Raw genomic sequence first — 21,089 nt, 5'->3', positions numbered from 1 at the left:
AAATAAAAGAAAAAAAGGAAAAGAAAGATGACTTCTATAGTTGCTGTGGGTTAGAAAAAATCTTCACTGTAGGAAGGCAAGTCTAATACTAAAACAGATTTCAGATTTGGTTTTCTTCATAGAATAAACAACAAACCAAATATGGACATGTTAAAACAGAAAGAAGAGGTGTAAAAGTAGTTTTCAAGTTTTGCTAATGTGCACCAAGAAACACTATACTAATAAAAACATCTGTATATAAAAATTAAACACAAATTAAATTCTCTATCAGATCAGATCTTGTTCAATAGTATTCAGTCCTCAAATCTCAGTGAGGCAACCACAGAATTGACTAATATTGTAAGAAAAGGCTCATTAATAAATTAGATCCATTAATAATTATTACCAAATCCAATGTATTTGAAAAATAATTCATACTAAAAAAAAAAAAAGTTATAAAACTTAAAAAAAAAAAAAAACTATCAAATCTCCATTGGTATCCCCACTAATGCCTATTTACTTTATCCCTGAGGTCACAGTCACAAACTGGCTATGGAGCCCATGAGCCCACAAAAGTGTTTTGCAGCTATGCAGAGGACTTTTTTTTTTTTTAAACAAATCAGAGATTTCACATAAAACCCCTATTTTGGGCTTTTCTTAAACAAGGGAGCAACTGTATATCCTGGGCCACAGCCCCCATCTTAGGCATGGTCACCTCCTTCCCTTTCTTTACTGGATTTATCTTCATGTAGACTGTTGTGGCCATACAATAAATTGGACAAATGTTGAACCCAGCCAAGAAAATAATGTTAATTGCCCGTATTTTTACCTGCCCATAACACTTACCATTACCATAAGTATATTTCTGATGACTCTCAGTAATCTACTTGATACATGTATATCTAAATCCAAGATCATTCCTATAAATGTTTATTTCTTTAGCTTTTAAGTTCAGGAGTACATGTGCATAAATATTTATTAATTCACAATTGCTTTACTTAAGGTCAATTTCCTTTAGGCTGTGGACTACTATAAAGTTACAGACTGTATGTGTAAGATACACTGACAGATGAATCCACTCACTACAAATCAAATAAATCAAAACAACAATCCCAAATTTTACCTGATGATCACACCTTTAGCTAAAAAGCCTATTCTATCCCACAGTATAGAGCATATTATCATCTTTTGCACTGAGGACTTCTGGAAGCCCACTGTTAAACAGACACTTTCTTCATGTTGAGGTAAAATCAGTTTCCCTCTAACAGCTAGTTCCTGGGCTATATTCTGGCCAAAACTAATTTTGATATTACAAAAATGATTCATAGAATTCATGGCTGGCTTTTCTGAATCCATGAACATTTTTAATTAAGAGTATGAAAGTAAACCTAAAAAAGCAAAGTCTACCTAAAGGTCAAAATCTACCTTGAACTGGTTTTTTTTTTTTTTTTGAGACCTGAGTTTTGGTCTGTTGTCCAAACAGACCCAAACAGCTGGGATGAAGTGGCTCAATCTCAGCTCACTACAACCTCTACCTCCTGGGTGCAACCGATTCTCCCGCCGCAGCCTCTCGAGTAGCTGGGACTACAGGCATGCACCATCACACTTGGCTAATTTTTGTATTTTTAGTAGACACGGGGTTTCTCCATGTTGGCCAGGCTGGTCTCGAACTCCTGACCCTAAGTGAGCCACCATGCCCCGCCTTGAACTTTTTAACTGAAGTTCAAACCACAGCCCAACTACATTGGACTGTGAACTAATGCTGATAAGAAAGTTCATTTCCACATACAATGACCTATCTTTACTAAAATGTTATCAGTAGTCAGCATTAAACATCATTTATTATATGAAAAATTGCAGAATGGTTGTTTTGTATTATGTGCTACCAAACTTCCTTGCCAGTATTCATACAATAGTAGACTCAGCTGACAAAATTTTACTGATTAAATATTTATATAATGTATAATGTAAAATGAAATATTACATAATTTAAAGCACAACTGTAAACTTTCTTTCAATTGACAAGGAAAAAAACACCAAGCTTCAGTCAGCCAAAGTTATGAACATTCAAAATTATAAAAGAAATCAGGTTTTAATAAAATTAAAATTATACCAGCATACATTCAAAACTGAAAAAGGCAGAGTCAAGTGGGTTTAAAGGCCTGTGCTGCCAGAGATGGTATGAGCTTACCCGATTCTCATCATAAATAATTTGGACAATACTGCGGTGTTTCTGCTCCACAGGAGGAGGGGACACGGGCTTCTCAGGCTCAGGAGGTTTAGCTGCTTCTTCTTCAAGCTGTTGCTGAGAGATCCAGAAAGAAAGAATTAAGCATATGCTGCACACCACACCCAGCAGTGATTAACCGCTGGAGATAACACAGGCTACTAAGCTTTGCTTGTAGATTCTGTAGGGTAACCAATTAATCCACAAAGGTCTCATGGACCAAGCTCAAAGAGAATTAACCAGATTTATTTCATAATCAACCAACACAAATTTTCATAAGACACAGAGTTAAAAAAATAAATAAATAAGAGGAAGCATCCTTTAAGATTTTAATTCTGACAAACTTAAAGCAAAATAATAAGAGAAATTAAATTTAATGAAGGTACTCTACATACCTCTATCACAATGACCTTTGACAGCACTGAAAAAACACTCTTTTATGTTATAGATACACAGTATACATTAATATTTGCTGGGCAGAATATGGTAGAAAGGAGTTCAAGGGTTAATCCTTAACTCAGCATGGCACCATGCCACCCTCAACACCCAACCTTCACATGTTACAGTGCTCCAGTCAAAGGGCAATCAACAAAACTACAAAAATATAGACTGTTGGTGTGCGCAAGTATAAAGAAAAAGCTAACTGTATTAGCGTGCCTGAGTTTGAGCCTCAGGGTCACCCTTTATAGGTGGTGTGATCCTAGGAAACTTTCTGGGTACTTAGGTCAATCTTTTTTTTTCTTTTTTTCTTTTTTTCTTTTTTTTTTGAGATGGAGTCTTGCTCTGTCACCAAGTCTGGAGTGCAATGGTGCTCACTGCAACCTCCGCCTCCAGGGTTCAAGCCTGGTCCTGCCTCAGTCTCCTGAGTAGCTGGGATTACAGGTGCCCACCACCATGCCCGGCTAATTTTTGTATTTTTTTTTTTAGTAGAGACGGGGTTTCACCATGTTGGTCAGCCTGGTCTCGAACTCCTGACCTCAGGTGATCCACCCACCTTGGCCTCCCAAAGTGCTGGGATTACCCGTGTGAGCCACCATGCCTGGCTCCCTTAAGTCAATATTAAGCAAACACCTAAACTACTCATAAATAAAGTAGGGATAATAATACTACCTATCATACAGTTTTTTGAAAAGACTAAATGACTTAACATATATATAAAGCATATTACAACTATAAATTTTTAAATATTATCCAGTATTACCAGTGAAGCAAGCAGGGACTTGTCTGCTTTGTCTACTGCTTTTTTTCAACACCTAAACCAGTGCCTGATACCTAGTTAATGCATTAAAAATATCCACATGAATAAATTTAGCATAAGTTCACTGTCTAACATGATAAAAGAAAAATTAGGTAAAGACAAATAAAGGTTAAGTCTAGTATAGCCTATAGGAAAAAATGATCTACACTACTAAATAAGACTGACAGGCTGGGTGCAATGGCTCACATCTGTAATCCCAGCACTTTGGGAGAACAAGAAGGTGGATCACTTGAGCCCAGGAGTTCAAGACCAGCCTGGCCAACATGGTGAAATTCCATCTCTACTAAAGATACAAAAAATTAGCTCAGCGTGGTGGCGCACACCTGTAACCCCACCTACTCAGGAGGCCGAGGCAGAAGAATCGCTTGAACCCAGGAGGTGGAGGTTGCAGTAAGCCAAGATCACACCATTGTACTCCAGCCTAGGTGACAAGGGGAGACTCCGTCTCAAAAAAATAAAATAAATAAGGGTGATAGTCAAAGCTCCCAGTACTCTAAATCAGACCATGTCCAAATGAAAGCATAAAAATACACCAAGCCGGGCGCGGTGGCTCAAGCCTGTAATCCCAGCACTTTGGGAGGCCAAGACGGGTGGATCACGAGGTCAGGAGATCGAGACCATCCTGGTGAACATGGTGAAACCCCGTCTCTACTAAAAAATACAAAAAACTAGCCAGGCGAGGTGGCGGCGCCTGTAGTCCCAGCTACTCGGGAGGCTGAGGCAGGAGAATGGCGTGAACCCGGGAGGCGGAGCTTGCAGTGAGCTGAGATCCGGCCACTGCAACTCCAGCCCGGGAGACAGAGCCAGACTCCGTCTCAAAAAAAAAAAAAAAAAAAAAAAAAAAATACACCAAGAGGGAGTTTCTGAATCTATTCTGGCTCAGAAGGCTGCCTGATTTGAAAAAAAATTTTTTTAAATAATAATAAATAACCACCAAGAGAGTGTAAACTGTATGGAACACTTCCACTTTTTGGAATTATAAGTACTCTTGCAGTCTGTTATCTGTATAAGCAAAAGAAAGATTTGGAAATTCTGAGATCATTTTTATGGTAAAGGGTTCTTCAATGATTCCCTTTCTTTCCTGCTTAGAGGGTCTTATTTTATTTATTTATTTATTTTTTTTTGTTGTTGTTATTTTTTTGAGACGGAGTCTTGCTGTGTCGCCCAGGTGGGAGTGTAGTGGCACCATCTCGGCTCACTGCAAGCTGCGCCTCCCAGGTTCATGCCATTCTCCTGCCTCAGTCCTTCTTTTAGAATCCTTGTAGGCCGGGCGCGGTGGCTCACGCCTGTAATCCCAGCACTTTGGGAGGCCGAGGTGGGCAGATCGAGGTCAGGAGATCGAGACCATCCTGGCTAACACAGTGAAATCCCGTCTCTATTAAAAATACAAAAAAATTAGCCCGGTGCGGTGGCAAGCGCCTGTAGTCCCAGCTACTCCGGAGGGAGAGGCAGGAGAATGCGTGAACCCAGGAGGCGGAGCTTGCAGTAAGCCAAGATCAAGCCACTGCACTCCAGCCTGGGCAACAGAGCGAGACTCCGTCTCAAAAAAAAAAGAAAAAAAAAAAAAAAGAATCTTTGTTAAGGAATAAACACATCACACTTTGTTCTTAGTACTCAAATAGCCCTGGGACAAAACCATTACACTTCAAAGGCTAAAAGCAAACACACACACACACACACATACACACACACTCCCTCCTCACCTATTTGTTTTTGTTTTTTGTTTGTTTTGTTTTGATTTTTTGAGACGGAGTCTCACTCTTTTTGCCAAGGCTGGAGCACAGTGGCACAATCTCGGCTCTCTGCAACCTCCACCTCCGGGGTTCAAGTGATTCTCCTGCCTCAGCCTCCCAGGTAGAGTAGCTGGGATTACAGGCACCCGCCACCACGCCCAGCTAATTTTTTCTATTTTTAGTAGAGGTGGGGTTTCACCATGTTGGCCAGGCTGGTCTCAAACTCCTGACCTCAGGTGATCCGGCCTGCTTCAGCCTCCCAAAGTGCTGGGATTATAGGTCAAGACAACAAGCCTGGCCCTGGTTGTTCTTTTACATTAACTTTACAATGTATTTGCCATGTTTTAAAAATAAATTTAATTGGAATTTTATTGAAACTGTATGAGACATGATTTAATGCAAGATGAACACACAGTATTATTACTGTTTCCATTCAGCTATGGCATATTTCTTTGTTTTCTCTAGTTGTCTTTTATATCTCTCAATAAAATTTGTGGCTCTGGTACATTTCATAATAATCATATACCGTATTTCATTATTTCTAATTATAATGGATTGCATGTACATTTACTATGTACCAGATATTATGCAATATATTCATTATCTCAATTCATAAAACAATCATGTGATTTAGTTGGTGTTATTACTAGATTATTACCATTGTGCAAGTAAAGAAAATAAGGACAAAAGAAAGAAAAGAGACTCAGCAAAATCAAACCAATAAAGACTTAATTAGAATTGTTGGGCATATAATAAAAATTTAATACAACTCAATGAAAGCAAAAAAACGTTTTAAAGGGCCAGTCGCGATGGCTCAAGCCTGTAATCCCAGCACTTTGGGAGGCCGAGACGGGCGGATCACGAGGTCAGGAGATCAAGACCATCCTGGCTAACAAGGTAAAACCCTGTCTCTACTAAAAAATACAAAAAACTAGCTGGGCGAGGTGGCGGGCGCCTGTAGTCCCAGCTACTCGGGAGGCTGAGGCAGGAGAATGGCGTAAACCCGGGAGGCAAAGCTTGCAGAGAGCTGAGATCCGGCCACTGCACTCCAGCCTGGGTGACAGAGCGAGACTCTGTCTCAAAAAAAAAAAAAAAAAAAAAAGTTTTAAAAAATGACCAGGCAAATTTGAGAAGGACAACAAACAGGAATTCCAGAAATAAAAACATAATTGTTGAAACTGAAGACAGATTTGACAGCAGATTACATATAATTGAAAAGGAAAATGTAAACTGGAAGACAGGCTGAAGAAATTGCTCAGAATGAAGCCTAAAGAAGTAAAAAATAAGAAAGAGAAACAACAGATAGGGAAGACAAGAGTGATAAGATGTTACAACTAACAGGAATTTTTTAAGTAGAACAAGAAACGGTTAGAAAGGTTTTGTAAAAAAGATAATGGCTTGGAATTTTCCCAAAGTGATGAAAAACTCCACCCTTTATATTCAGGAAGCTCAAGTTGGATAGATTTAAAAGGAAAAGAAAACACCTAAATATATCATCATAAAAATAACGGAACCCCAAAGAAAAGAATATATTGAAAACAACCAGAGAGAAAATTCACATTATCCATTAAAGAATACGGATTTAGACCAAGAGCTAATGTCTTAAAAGTGGAAGCAAGAAGACTATGTACTAAGACAAGATAATTACATACCAAATTAATATATCTTTTAATAAACAGGCCAAATATAAGACAATATTTAAGTCATAAAAACCAAACAAATACTGAATTTGCCAACTAAAAGACCTTCACTAAAGGAAATTCTAAGAGATGTTCTTCAGTAGAAGGGTGTTCCCCTAGATGGAAGACTTGAGTTGCGAGAAGAAATGGCGAGCATGTAAGAAGACAAATATATAGGTAAATATAAATGAACACTGACTATACAACATGTAGTTTTCAGTGGATTAAGAACAAGATGAGAAGCAAAACTATAAAACTTCTAAAAATAATACAGTAAAACTACCTTAATAACCCCAGGGGGTTTTCATATAAAACCTAAACAAATTCTGTTCACCAAAAAAAAAAAAAAACACTATCAGGATCAAAGACCCAAATATAAGAGGTAAAACTATAAAATTTATAGAAGAAAACATAGGTATAAATCTGTGACCATGAATTAGGCAATGGGTTTTAGATACAACACCAAATGCAAGAGCGACAAAAGGAAAAAACAAACTGGACTTCATCAAAATTCAAAACTTTTGTACATCACAGGATACTATCAAGAAAGGGAAAAGAACCCACAGAATGAGAGAAAATATCTATTAAGTCATACATCTGACGAGGAACTCATGTCCAGAATATATAAAGAATTCTTAGAATAACAAAAAGACAACCCAATTAAATAATGAGCAAACAATCTAAATGAACATTTCTCTAAAAAGATATACATATGGCCAATCAGCACATGAAAAGATGCTCAAAATCATTAGTCATTAAGGACATGAAAATGAAAACTACAACTAGATACCACTTCACATCTATAAGGATGGCTATTTTTTTTAAAAAAGGAAAATAACAGATGTTGGCAAGGAGGTAGGAAAAAATGGAACCTCCATACACTGCTGGTAAGAATATAAAATGGTACAGAGACTTTGGAAAACAGTTTTGAAGTTTTTCAAAAATTTAAACATAGATTTACCATATGCCCACTCCTGGATATATAAAGAAAATTGTAAAAATACGTCCACACAAAAACGAGTACATGAATCTCATCACAGTACATTATTAATCATAGTCAAAAAATGAACACAACTCAAATATCCATCAACTAATGAATGGATAAACAAAACATAGTATACTCATGCAATGGGATTCAGGCATAAAAAGTAATGAAGTGCTGAGACGAGATACAACATGGATGAATCAGGACAACATGCTAAATAAATGATGCCAAACAAAGAGGTCACATATGATTCTGTTTTTTCTGATATTTGGCATATGCTAATCCACAGAGACAGAGAATAGGCTAGTGGCTGTCAGGGGCTGGGGAAAGGGGGAAATGGGGAATAACTGCTAGTAAGTATGGAGTTCCTTTTTGAAATGATAAAAATGTTCTAGAATTAGAGAGTGGTGATAGCTGTACAACTTTACAAATACATTAAAAGCATTTAAAGCGCCTATAGTCCCAGCTACTCAGGAAGCTGATGCAGGAGAATTGCTTGAACCTGGGAAGCGGAGGTTGCAGTGAGCCAAGATCGCACCACTGCACTCCAGCCTGGGTGACAGAGTGAGACTCCAAATCAGAAGAAAAAAAAAATGCACTTAGTGTACACTTAGAGTGAATACTGGCTAAAAGTGAAGTGACAGGCCACAAACTAGGCAAATCTTCTATATACATATCTGACAAGGGACTTGAGGAAATCCTAAAAATTTCAAAGACAAAATAGGAGAATATAGACAAAAGACTTGAACAATGCACATAAGGAACCCAAATAACCCATAAACAAATGAAAATAAGCTCAGCCTCCTTCAAAACCACAGAGAAGACTATCTCATATCTGAAAAAACGATATCAAGTAAAGGCAAGAATGTGCACAAACCAGTACTCACATAAGCTGCCAGTGGGAATGTAAAATGGTGTTACTTCTTAGCAAATTTGGTATCATCTATTAAATAGTTCACTGTGCATAATCTTGGGCCAAGCACTGCCATTCCTGGGCACATGCCCTGGAAAAACCTCTACATGTGAACCAAAAACCAGCACCATTGTATGGAATAGGAAAAAAAAAAATAAAAAATAGAATGGACAAACAAATTTCACCCTCTACAATCACATAATCAGACAGTGCAGCAAGGGAAATGAATGAATGTAAGAAAACCACAATAGTAACAAAAAACAGCAAGTCAGAATATATAAGGCATGATTCCTTTTATGTAAAGTTTCAAAATATGGAAAACTCAAAAATATCTTCTGTAGGGAGACAAACATACATTCTTAGAATATATTAAGCAAAGACATTTACTTGTTTCTTTTTCAGTTTAAGGATCTGCTGTTCTACTTTTGCAATTTCTCGATCTACACGATCCATACTCTGTATTAACTCTTCCTTTGAAAGTTTCGAAGGTGAAGCATTTTGATCATCTCCACATGGTTGCCCCGAAATTGGAGAGGATGGAGCTTCATGTTTGCCTCCGAATGCTGGATCCTTTAGAGAATAAAACGAAGAAAAACAATTTATTTCTAACTAATAGAGTCCAGATTGCCTTAAATGAAAAAGTCAGTTTTAAACCACAGCAGAGCCATGTGTACTATGTCTCTAATGAAACTTTTAGTAGTAACTTTCATATTCACATACATGCAAATTCACACCTCACTCATAGTTCAGATATACCATGTACTATTTTGAAGACCATAAAAGCTATACAAAGTGAGGTGAGTTAGTGTTGTTCAGCCTCTAGTGTAACAATACCAAAATTATAGAGAATTTATAGGTAAATAATGCAACCACGACAAAGGAAGATACCAACTTCTCAGCCATTTCCTTGCAATGGCTCTTCAAATGGTCTGAACAAGGGGTTGGGAAATATTATTATTCCAGGCAAAACCTGTGTACCCACCCAACTTAACAACTATAACATGGCCAAGAGTTCCTATCAAAAGTTTTCAGGCTTTCCAAACCAAAACTGAGGTACACAAGTCAGAGAAGTGACCTAGGAACTTCAGTTGCTACTATCTCTGGGCCTAATTTCATAAAGCCCACACTACAGCATACATAACATTTCCTTAGTCAAAAACATCCCACTGTACCTCCAAATCAGCAGAGCTGTACCAGAATGAAAGCCCCTTCAACCCAAAATCCACTACACTCCAACACACATCCACACACACCCTATTAATTTCCAGTCTGCTCTAAAGATATAAGCAATACTATAAAACAGATAAATTTTAGAGAACTAGTTTTACTTAGACTATGAGAAACCTGCAATGAGAGTTCACAGGATTACAGAACCCTAAAATGTATTAAATAATGATTAAGGAACTGTGAAAAGTCAATAGTTGTGAGCCAAGAATGTATACAGGAGATAACGGGACAGCTGCTTCAAAACACCTTCGTACAGATATTTCAGCTAATTATACACTGATGAAAAGCCTCAAATTCTGTAATAGTATGCACTGAATCTAAGAGGCCTTCTGGGAAAATAAGATTATGGCTATACCCTAAAACCTGTACAATTCTGTAAGGAAAGCACCAATAAAAACAATAACAATTCTAATAGACTTAATAGAGTTAGAGCTCCAGTATCCTTTGCATCTGGCATACAGTCAATCTTTGGCAGCTTTAAGCCCTAGAGTTTATGATTCCTCTCTTAAGATGTAAATCCTTGAGGTCACTGGCTTCCAAAATAAACCAGTATGTTTCATCTAAATAAAATATCAGTGGCCGGGCAGAGTGGCTCATGCCTGTAATCCCAGCACTTTGGGATGCTGAGGCAGACAGGTCACGAAGTCAGGAGTTCGAGACCAACCTGACCAACATGGTGAAACCCCATATCTACTAAAAAATACAAAAATTAGCTGGGCGTGGTGGGAGGCACCTGTAGTCCCAGCTACTCGGGAGGCTGGGGCAGGAGAATGGCTTGAACCCAGGAGGCAGAGGTTGCAGTGAGCTGAGATTGCACTACTGCACTCAAGCATGGGTGACAGAGCGAGACTCCATCTCAAGAAAAGAAAAAAATCAGATTTGGCATATAACCATCTTTATCAACCTTTTTTTCTCCCCCTCCCTCCTTTATCAACGTTAAAAGAAAATTTTCTTCACACTGTCTTTTCAATGCTCAAATCTTCACTAGCACTGTGAAAAGCACAGCAGTTCTTAAATTCACTAAACCAGCTACTACTTGCACTAAATGAAAACTAAATGCAGAATGTTCAAATATTTCTAAGTCTTCATGTGTTGTGAAGCCTTTTTCTTTCATTATGAGATGGCATAGAACTTAGAAATGTTAATGCATAAAGAAAGATCTTTGGTGAACCACCAGGACATTCATGATACATTAATTAATATCATTCTCCCACTATACGCATATGAGCAAATTTGTGTTATAGAAACATATATAATAGCAAAAGAGATTATATTTTGATTCAGCAATCTTCAAAAATGCTCCTCAGGTGATTCTGATGCATGCCCAAAGAATTAATATTACAAATGAATATTTTCCACTGACTTCCTTTCTAAATATTAAATATTTAACAAGAAAACAAATCCTCAAGTGCCTACTTATATAACAGGAATAGGGTGGTGGATCAAAACAAACTATCTGCCTTCATGCAGCTTACAATCTTGGGTTGAAACAGCCAGATACCAATCCTGAAGAAAAAGAATTAGATTCTTACCTCATATCTTACATCAAATAAAAAGCCAAGTAATAGTAAACATTTATAAAAGGCTTATTAGCAAATCACAAAAGCCTCAAGTTTAAAGGAAAAAAAAAAAAAGGATTCACATTATCTTGTTCAGGAAGGCCAAAAGCAAAAGATATAAAAGACATTAGTTTCAAAAAAGGAGAGATTGATGGATCAAAATAAAAACAATCTTCTGCTGGGCACAATGGCTCACATCTGTAACCCCAGCACTTTGGCAGGCCAAGGTGGGCAGACCACTTGAGGTCAGGAGTTCAAGACCAGCCTGGCCAACATGGTAAATCCCATCTCTATTAAAAATACAAACATCAGCCAGGTGTGGTGAGTGCCTGTAATCCCAGCTACTTGGGAGGCTGAGGCAGGAGAAGGGCTTGAACCCAGGAGGCGGAGGTTGCAGTGAGCAGAGATGGCACCACTGCACTCCAACCTGGGTGACAGAGGAAGACTCCGTCTCAAAATAAATAAATAAATAAATAAATAAATAAATAAATAAATAAATAACCCACACACAAAAAAACACAATCTTCTTCTGCTTATCAAAACAGCAATAACAAATTAAAAAGGCAAATGATTAAATAGGAAAACCTTCTGTAAAACATGCACTAACAACTCAATATAAAATGAACCAACAGAAAAATGGGCAACATATATGAAAAAACAATTTACAAAACAGGAAAAATAACCAATAAACAAACTAAGTTAAAAAACAATCATTCATCAAATTAACAATCTTTTTGTTAAACAATAAACACGTGTGTCAGCAAGGATACAAAAGAAGTGGATACCTTTTTTTTTTTTATTTTTTGAGACGAAGTCTCACTCTTGTCCCCCAGGCTAGAGTGCAATGGCGCAATTTCAGCTCACTGCAACCTCCGCCTCCCAGGTTCAAGCGATTCTCTTGCCTCAACCTCCTGAGTAGCTGGGATTACAGGCGCCTGCCACTATGTCTGGCTAATTTTTGTATTTTTAGTAGAGACAGGGTTTCACTATGTTGGCCCGGCTGGTCTCGAACTCCTGACTTCTGGTGATCCACCTACCTCGGCCTCCCAAAGCACTGGGATTACAGGCGTGAGCCACCACGCCTGGCCAAGAAGTGGGTACCTTTCTACACTGCTGTCAGGAGTTAAGAACTGGCCCTACTCTTTTGCAGGACAATCGGGAAATATCCACTGAACCTTAAAAATCAACCTGGTCTGTAATTAATTATACTAAAAGAAATCTACCTTAAGGAAATAAGTAAGAATGTATACAAAAAAATCAACCTAAATAATGTATGGGCCAGCTTCAGTGGCTCACGCCTATAATCCCAGCACTTTGGGAGGCCAAGGTGGGCAGATCACCTGAGGTCAGGAGTTCGAGACCAGTCTGGCCAACATGGTGAAACCTCGTCTCCACTAAAAATACAAAAATTAACTGAACTTGATGGCATGAACCTGTAGTCCCAGCTACTCTGGAGGCTGAGGCAGGAGAACCGCTGGAATGTATAGGTTGCAGTGAGCCAAGATCGTGCCACTGCACTCCAGCCTGGGCAACAAAGTGAGACTCCGTCTCAAAAAAAAAAAACAATGCATGTCACAACACCGTACTTCTGAATAAATAGGTAACCTAAATGTATGACAATTTAATAAATTACTTAATCAATGAACTTTATTTATTCATATGTGGAATACTAAGCAGCCACTAACAATGCAGTTGTAAACTTATTGGCACAAAAAGAAGCTAAGCACATATTTAAGCAAAAGTAAAGTTAAACAGAATGTACAAAGTGAAGTGAGCACATTAAAATAGTCATACAGGCTGACTTTGGATATACCGCCTGTGGGTTAGCCCTGTTCCACAAGGAGTAGCAAAAAAAAAAAAAAAAAAAAACCCCACAAAATTAATATTAAAATAATACACATAGAAATAGGGAAGAATCAACATGAAAATGTTAATAACTTTTAAGTGGCAAAACTGTAGGTAATTTTTTCTTTCAAGCTTATTCAACTCTTCTATAAATGATATACCTAGGCTTAACATTTAAAAATATATATATAACAAATGTCAGTTCTTTTTAAATCCTTACTTCTGGAGGTGGGCAGTTGGGAGAGAATGGGGAGAGGAAGACGGAAGGAGAAGTATTAGTTAGTAGTAGTAGCCATGGTTTACACTTTAGGGGGAAAAAAGCAGGACTAGAGTCAGGGGTCCTGGGTTAATTCCAACTCAGGAGGTACTACCTAGGTCACTTTATTTTTCTGAACATCCAGTTTCTTTTTTTTTTTTTTTTTTTTTTTTTTTTTTTTGAGACAGAGTCTCGCTCTGCCGCCCAGGCTGGAGTGCAGTGGCCGGATCTCAGCTCACTGCAAGCTCCGCCTCCCGGGTTCACGCCATTCTCCTGCCTCAGCCTCCCAAGTAGCTGGGACTACAGGCGCCCGCCACCACGCCCGGCTAGTTTTTTGTATTTTTTAGTAGAGACGGGGTTTCACCGTGTTAGCCAGGATGGTCTCGATCTCCTGACCTCGTGATCCGCCCGTCTCGGCCTCCCAAAGTGCTGGGATTACAGGCTTGAGCCACCGCGCCCGGCCGAACATCCAGTTTCTTAATTATAACATGGAAATGGGTCACACTACAACATGACACGTCCCATTTTAATGAATGAGTTTTTAAGACACTTTTCTGCTAAAAAACAAAATTCTATAGTTATAAATTACATTTGTGGTCATGTATTCAGCCATGGAAGATGACCTTTATTCACTATATTTTTAAATTTCCTTTTTTTTAATGCAGCAGAACATTTCTTATAAACCTCACAGACTACTGTATGATCAAGATATTTTACATGATAAGGTGGGTCACAAAACACCTAGACGCTTAGCTAATTTCTAGCTTATGGCAAAGAATTTTTCCCCATCCAACTTACTATTTTGAAAAATTTCAAATTTACTTAAGAGTTGAAGGAACAGTATAATGGACACTCATTTATCCTTTATCTAGATTCACCAGTAGTTAATATATTTGCTTTCTGTGTGTGTGTTCGGGGGTGTGTATGTGTGTGTGTGTGTATATAACTTCATTTTGCCTGAACTATTTGAAAATAAATTGTACGTAACATTTACTATCTTTTAAATTATTCTTCATTGCATGAAAACTCAAAGAAAATGCGTGGGTACTTATTTACCTGATACCAGGGAAGAAAGGGCAATTAGGCATAAAGGTTAATAAACATTATAGAAAAAAGATTTGATGACAGTAAAAACATTTTAAACTTCAGTATGCTTTAAAAAAAAGAAAAACTGAAACAAAAAGACATTGGGAAAAATATTAGTATATGTTAATAAAAAGGTTAACACTTTAAGAGTTTTTTAAATTCATTTGTTCTTTCTATGACAAATATTTATTCTGTATCTACTAAGTGTCAGGCACTTCCTAATCTGCAGAATTAATAATAAGCAAAGCAGAGGGCTGAAAAAGGTCAACATAGGCCAGGCGCGGTGGCTCATGCCTGTAATCCCAGCACTTTGGGAGGCCAAGGTGGGTGGATCATGAAGTCAGGAGTTCAAGAGACCAGCCTAGCCAACATGGTGAAACCCTGTCTCTACTAAAAATACAAAAATTAGCTGGGCATGGTGGTGCATCCCTGTAATCCCAGCTACTCGGGAGGCTGAGGCAGGAGAATTGCTTAAACCAGGACCCAGGAAGCAGAGGTTGCAGTGAGCCGAGATTGCACCACTGCACTCCAGCCTGGGAGCCTGGGGTATAGAGCGAGACTCCATTTCAAAAAAAAAAAAAAACAAAAAGAAAGAAAAAGGTAAACACAGCAACAAAACAAGGACATAATACATGAGCAAACATTTCACAAAAGATGGGTAAATAAAAATAAGTGCATGGGGAAAGTTATTAATAGAACTCTCATTGTTTGAAATATCACAAAATATAGCCAAATATTAAAACTTGTTATTTTTGTGCAGCATGGCAACTATAGCTAACAATACGTATTATATACTTAAAAATTGCTAAGAGTGGATTTTAAATGTTCTTACCACAAAAAAAAAACCTATGTGAGGTGATATGTTAATTAGCTTGATGTGTTTCCCAATGTATACATATATCAAAATATCACACTGTATAAATATCACCATAAATATATACAAGTTTTATTCCACAATAAAACTGGGGGAGGGTCATTATCTCCAAGTTATAGGATTACAAGTAACTTTTTTCCTCTGTATTTTCCAAGTTTTCTATAAGTATGTATTACTTATATAAATTAGGAACAATTTTTTTTGTATAAAACTTATAAGCACAATTAAACCTAACCTAGATGTGTTTTCTCCCATATAGCAGTTAATAAACTGCTACTAAATTTAAGGGACTTATTTAAAATTTAATTAAGATTTAACAAAACTAGTAGTCTTGAGTACCTCTGACCACATTTTATAGCCAGCAAGCCAATACAAAAATGCTTGAGCATTATTTAATAGAAATTCTTCTTTACGGGAGCAGTCTTCTTGGATTGTTTTCACTTACCAAAAAGGCAAAAGTGCTCACTTTACCAGTCTGGAGCACTCATCTGTGGTTTCTAGCTTTGTTTAACAAAATTTTTACTTTCCCATACCACTAACCTTTAGAGACTGGCGTCATTGGACTTTCTTTGAGATGCTATGCATGAATACAACTAAACAAACATTACAAACCTACAACTCCACAGGGTAAGAGAACAAATATTTACCTTCTTAGCATCTGCAGAAGACCTCAGCCCTTCTGGCAGTGGGTGCACTAAAGGCAAAACCGCAGCACTGACACGCTGAAAATGAGAATCAGAAACCTGTTCCAGCCGTGGTCGCTTCGATTCCAGTGAATCATGATCCACTGGGGATGGGCCTGGATGAAACGGTTCATAACCAGTTCTCCTTTCTTGAGGCCTAATACATACAAAGAAAATAAACACTTGAAAATTTGTAAGTGATGTACAACTCCCTGCTAATATCCCTGGATAGACTTTGAAATAATAAATGAAAAAGTCATGCTTGCATTCAAAGTGAACCCGTACCCCTTCTGTTCCCACCCCCGAAGAATATATACCTCACTATAGTACCATTCAACTTCAATTCTAATTTCTAAAAAAGGTTTGAATTAGTTGGGCGTGGTAGCAGGCCCCTGTAATCCCAGCTACTCAGGAGGCTGAGGCAGGAGAATTGCTTGAACCTGGGAGGTGGAGGTTGCAGTGAGCTGAGATGGCACCACTGCACTACAGCCTGGGCAACAGTATGAGACTCCGTCTTAAAAAAAAATGTTTGAGGAGAGGGTTAAAAACTAATCTGGAAGTGAAAGACAAAACAAAACATTTGCAGAAAATTTAGTTGCTGAAGAATATCTATAAACTAATATTTTTAAATGTTAAAATGCCATAATAATTAAATTTGGGATAATATAAACCAGAAGAGCCACCATTTTTCAACCAATAATAAAAACAAGCAAGAAATAAAACTCTCCCAGCTACCGCTACATAGAAAGAGAAATGACTTCAGTTATGAGGTACGATTCAGTCTTAAAGACACGTATCTTGAGGAGAAATCCAACATTGCTTCTAAAACATCATCCTGGCCCCCAAAACATGTATTCTGTCTAGTTTCCCTAAATACACGACTTGAAGATCAGAATCTTTTATTTCTTTACAGGATGTATTGTTGAGTCCTGCTCGTGAGTGCTCATTAATTTGACTTTTCATTTTCTACCAGATGTTTACAGAGGTGATATTGTATCTCACAGACAACCTGTAAACTAATGCTTTGTAAAGCAATATTTCATTGAAAACAGAATCACTAGGTTTCATATTGAGGACAGACAATGAAATGAATGCTAAATTCCTTGTTTGTTTGTTCATTTGCTTTTGGAGGCCCAGGCTGGAGTGCCCCATCTTGGCTCACTGCAACCTCCACCTCCCAGATTCAAGTGATTATCCTGCCTCAGCCTCCCCAGTAGCTGTGATTACAGGCGAGAGCTAACATGCCGGGCTAATTTTTGTAGAGATGAGATCTCACTACATTGCCCAGGCTGGTCTTAAACTCCTGAGCTCAAGCAATCCACCTGCCTCAGCCTCCCAGAGTGCTGAGATTACAGGCATGAGCCACCGCACCTGGCCTGAATGCTAAATTCTGTAAAAATTATTATACTTCAAAATTTTAAATCTCATTCAACACATAGAATCCCATTATCTTAAAATTCAGAGTGACATCACAAAAAATGATGGGGTGGAAAACTTCAGGAACAAGACAAAGATGACTGCATTCACCATTTATATTCAATATGATATTGGAAATTATTGTCAGAGCACTAGGAAAGAAAAAGAAATAAAAGGTATCCAAATTAAAAAGAAATAAGCATTTTTATTCAAGACAACATGATTCCATATGTAGCACCCTAAGAATTGGCAAAAAAAACTATTAGAGCTAACAAATAAATACATCGAAGTTGCAGGACACAAAATCAACACACAAAATTCGGTTGTATTCTATACACTAGCATTAAACAATCCAAACATGAAACTTTAAAAACAATACATTTATGCCAGGTGCGGTGGCTCATGCCTGTCATCCCAGCACTTTGGGAGGCCGGGGCGGGCGGATTATCTGATATGGAGAGTTCGAAACCAGCCTGACCACCATAGAGAAACCCATCACTACTAAAAAATACAAAATTAGCCGGACGTGGTGGCACACGCCTGCAATCCCAGCTATTCAGGAGGCTGAGGCGGGAGAATCACTTCAACCCAGGAGGCAGAGGTTGCAGTGAGCCGAGATCGTGCCATGCACTCCAGCCTGGGCAATAACAGCGGAACTCTGTCTCAAAAAACAAAAGCAATACATTTATAAGAGCACCCAAAAGAACATAGCTAGGAATAAATTTGACCAAGGAGGCTTACAACTTTAAAACGCTGAAAACCACAAAACATTGCTCGAAGAAATAAAAGACTTAATACATAGTAAGAAATCTCAAATTCGTATGCTGGAAGACAATGTCATTAAAATGACAATACTACACAAAGCAACCTGTGGATTCAATGCAATCTCTATCAAATGCCATTGGCTTGTTTTGCAGAAACAGAAAAAGTCATCACAAAATTCATATGGAATCTCAAGGGATTACAAACAGCCAAACAATCTTGGAAAAGAACAAAGTTGGAAAACTCACACTTCACCTTTTAAAGCTTACTACAAAGCTATTATAATCAAAAGATTCATCCTCCACTAAGGCCAGAGGTAATCTACCCAAGTAATGCCTTACCTGGACTTCCACCCTCAGTTGCCCCCTCAGTTAGAACATAACCGACAAAAGCATAATTTTCAAGTATGACATTTCATTTCCAGCAACTCTGCCTCTGAGATTTATCAAAGCTAGAAGTTGAGATATACCATACCCAGTACTGGAGAAGAAACTAAGGAAACCAAGGAACAGGACAATTAAGAAAACAGTGAGTATGGAATGTTCCTTTTCTATCTAGAAATCAGACTACTTCCCATTTCAGCCCGCCAATCCTTTTTAGAAGAACAAACCTACTCAGCCATAAATAAATATATAATGTATAAAATCTCAGAAATTTAAATAAACTACGAAAATCTTCACTAAGTACAATTTAATATTAGGAGTTCTGATACAACTAAGCATGAAATCTCCAATTTAAATTAATGTATTTGCCTTTTAAAATTAACACCAGTAGAATGGTACACTTCGAAAATGATCTGGTAGTTTCTCAAATAGTTAAATAAACATAGAGTTACCATATGACCCAGCAATTCCACTCCTAGGTATCTAACCAACAGAAAGGAAAATATATGCCCAAACAAAAACTTGTACATGAATGTTCACAGAATTATTCATAATTGTCAAAAAGTAAAAATGATCCAAACACCCATCAGCTGATGAAAATAGATAAATAAAATGTGGTATACCAAATCAAAACAAAACAAAACCTAACACCAAATTTTCATATAAAGAAATCTTTGTAGGGTCGGATGCCGTGGCTCATGCCTGTAATCCCAAGACTTTGAGAGGCCAAGATAGGTGGATCGCTTGAGGTCAAGAGTTCGAGACCAGCCTGGCCAATAAGGTGAAAGCCTGTCTCTACAAAAAATACAAAAGTTAGCCGGGCGTGGTGGTGCGCACATGTAGTCCCAGCTACTCGGGAACCTGACGCAGGAGAATCGCTTGAACCCGGGAGGCAGAGGTTGAAGTGAGTTAAGATCATGCCACTGCACAACACAACAGTCTGGGCGATGAAGCGAGACTCATGTCTTTAAAAAACAAAAACAAAAACAAAAACAAAACTCTGTAGGCTTGCAAACTTTGTAAAGTTCCCCATTTTACTGACTTTTGTCATCTAGTAACACCATCCTTAAACATCTTTAAAACAAATTAAAATTACAAAACACATTTAAATAACTACACTTTATCATTTGAATTTTAAAGAATTCTAAAGCAGTCTGATTTCTTGATAAAAAGAAAATGTTCCATACTCAATGTTTTTCTTAATTTTCCTGTGCCCTAGTTGCCGGATGTAGTGGCTCACACATGTTTCCCATCATTTTCGGGGGCCAAGTCAGGAGGATCGCTTGAGGCTGGAAGTTTTGATACCAGTCTGGGCAACATAGCAACTCTGTCTCTACAAAAAAAAAAAATTAGTCAGGCACAATGCCATGCGCCTGTAATCCCAGCTACTCAGAAGACTGAGGCAGGAGGATCACTTGAGCCCAGGAATTTGGAGACTTTGTCTCTTTAAAAACAAACAAACAAACAAACAAAAAAGATGGGTTTATGGCTTACTACCAATCCTCTTACCGTGGCATCCATTCTTTATTTGGCTGGAATCGGTCATCAAGAAATTCTCAGGCCAGGTGCAGTGGCTCATGCCTATAATCCCAGCACTTTGGGAGGCCGAGGCAGGTGGATCGCCTGAGGTCAGGAGTTCGAGACCAGCCTGGCCAACATGGAGAAACCCCATCTCTACTAAAAATACAAAAAATTTAGCCAGGTGTGAGGGCGCATGCCCATAATCCCAGCTACTCGGGAGGCTGAGGCAGGAGAATCACTTGAACCCAGGAAGCGGAGGTTTCAGTGAGCCAAGATCGCATCATTGCACTCCAGCCCGAGCAACAAGAGCAAAACTCCATCTCAAAAAAAATAACAAACAAAAAGAAAAGAAAAAAAAGAAATTCTTTCAGGTTGGTTTGTTTGTTTTGATTTGTTTTGTTTTATTTGAGACAGAGTATCGCTCTGTCTCCCAGGCAACAGTACAGTGGTACAATCTTGGCTCACTGCAACCTCCACCTCCTGGGTTCAAGCAATTCTCCTGCCTCAGACTCTAGAGTAGCTGAGATTATAGGCGTGCGCCACCACTCCCGGCAATTTTTTATATTTTCAGTAGAGACAGGGTTTCACCATGTTGGTGAGGCTGGTCTTGAACTCCTGACCTCAGGTGATACGCCTGCCTTGGCCTCCCAAAGTGCTGGGATTGCAGGTGTGAGCCACCACACTCGGCCTCTTTCAGTTTTAG

At 38.2% G+C, this 21,089-nt stretch overlaps 1 protein-coding gene across 47 annotated transcripts in view; it reads right to left on the bottom strand.

Annotated features, from left to right (window-relative positions):
• The window catches only part of NCOR1 (nuclear receptor corepressor 1), a 189,410-nt gene that overhangs the window by 126,376 nt on the left and 41,945 nt on the right, over positions 1-21,089 (bottom strand). For all 47 annotated transcript variants that reach the window (XM_015118697.3, XM_077970423.1, XM_015118702.3 and 44 more), the window contains 3 exons: positions 16,269-16,461; positions 9,162-9,344; positions 2,171-2,284 (listed from right to left, as the gene is read on the bottom strand). In XM_015118697.3, coding sequence (XP_014974183.3) covers positions 2,171-2,284; positions 9,162-9,344; positions 16,269-16,461 — 490 coding nt within the window. The remainder of the gene's footprint in view (positions 1-2,170; positions 2,285-9,161; positions 9,345-16,268; positions 16,462-21,089) is intronic.

Source organism: Macaca mulatta, chromosome 16, assembly GCF_049350105.2.
Source record: "Macaca mulatta isolate MMU2019108-1 chromosome 16, T2T-MMU8v2.0, whole genome shotgun sequence".
NCBI lineage: Eukaryota > Metazoa > Chordata > Mammalia > Primates > Cercopithecidae > Macaca > Macaca mulatta.
This window is presented reverse-complemented; position numbering and strand designations above follow the sequence as displayed.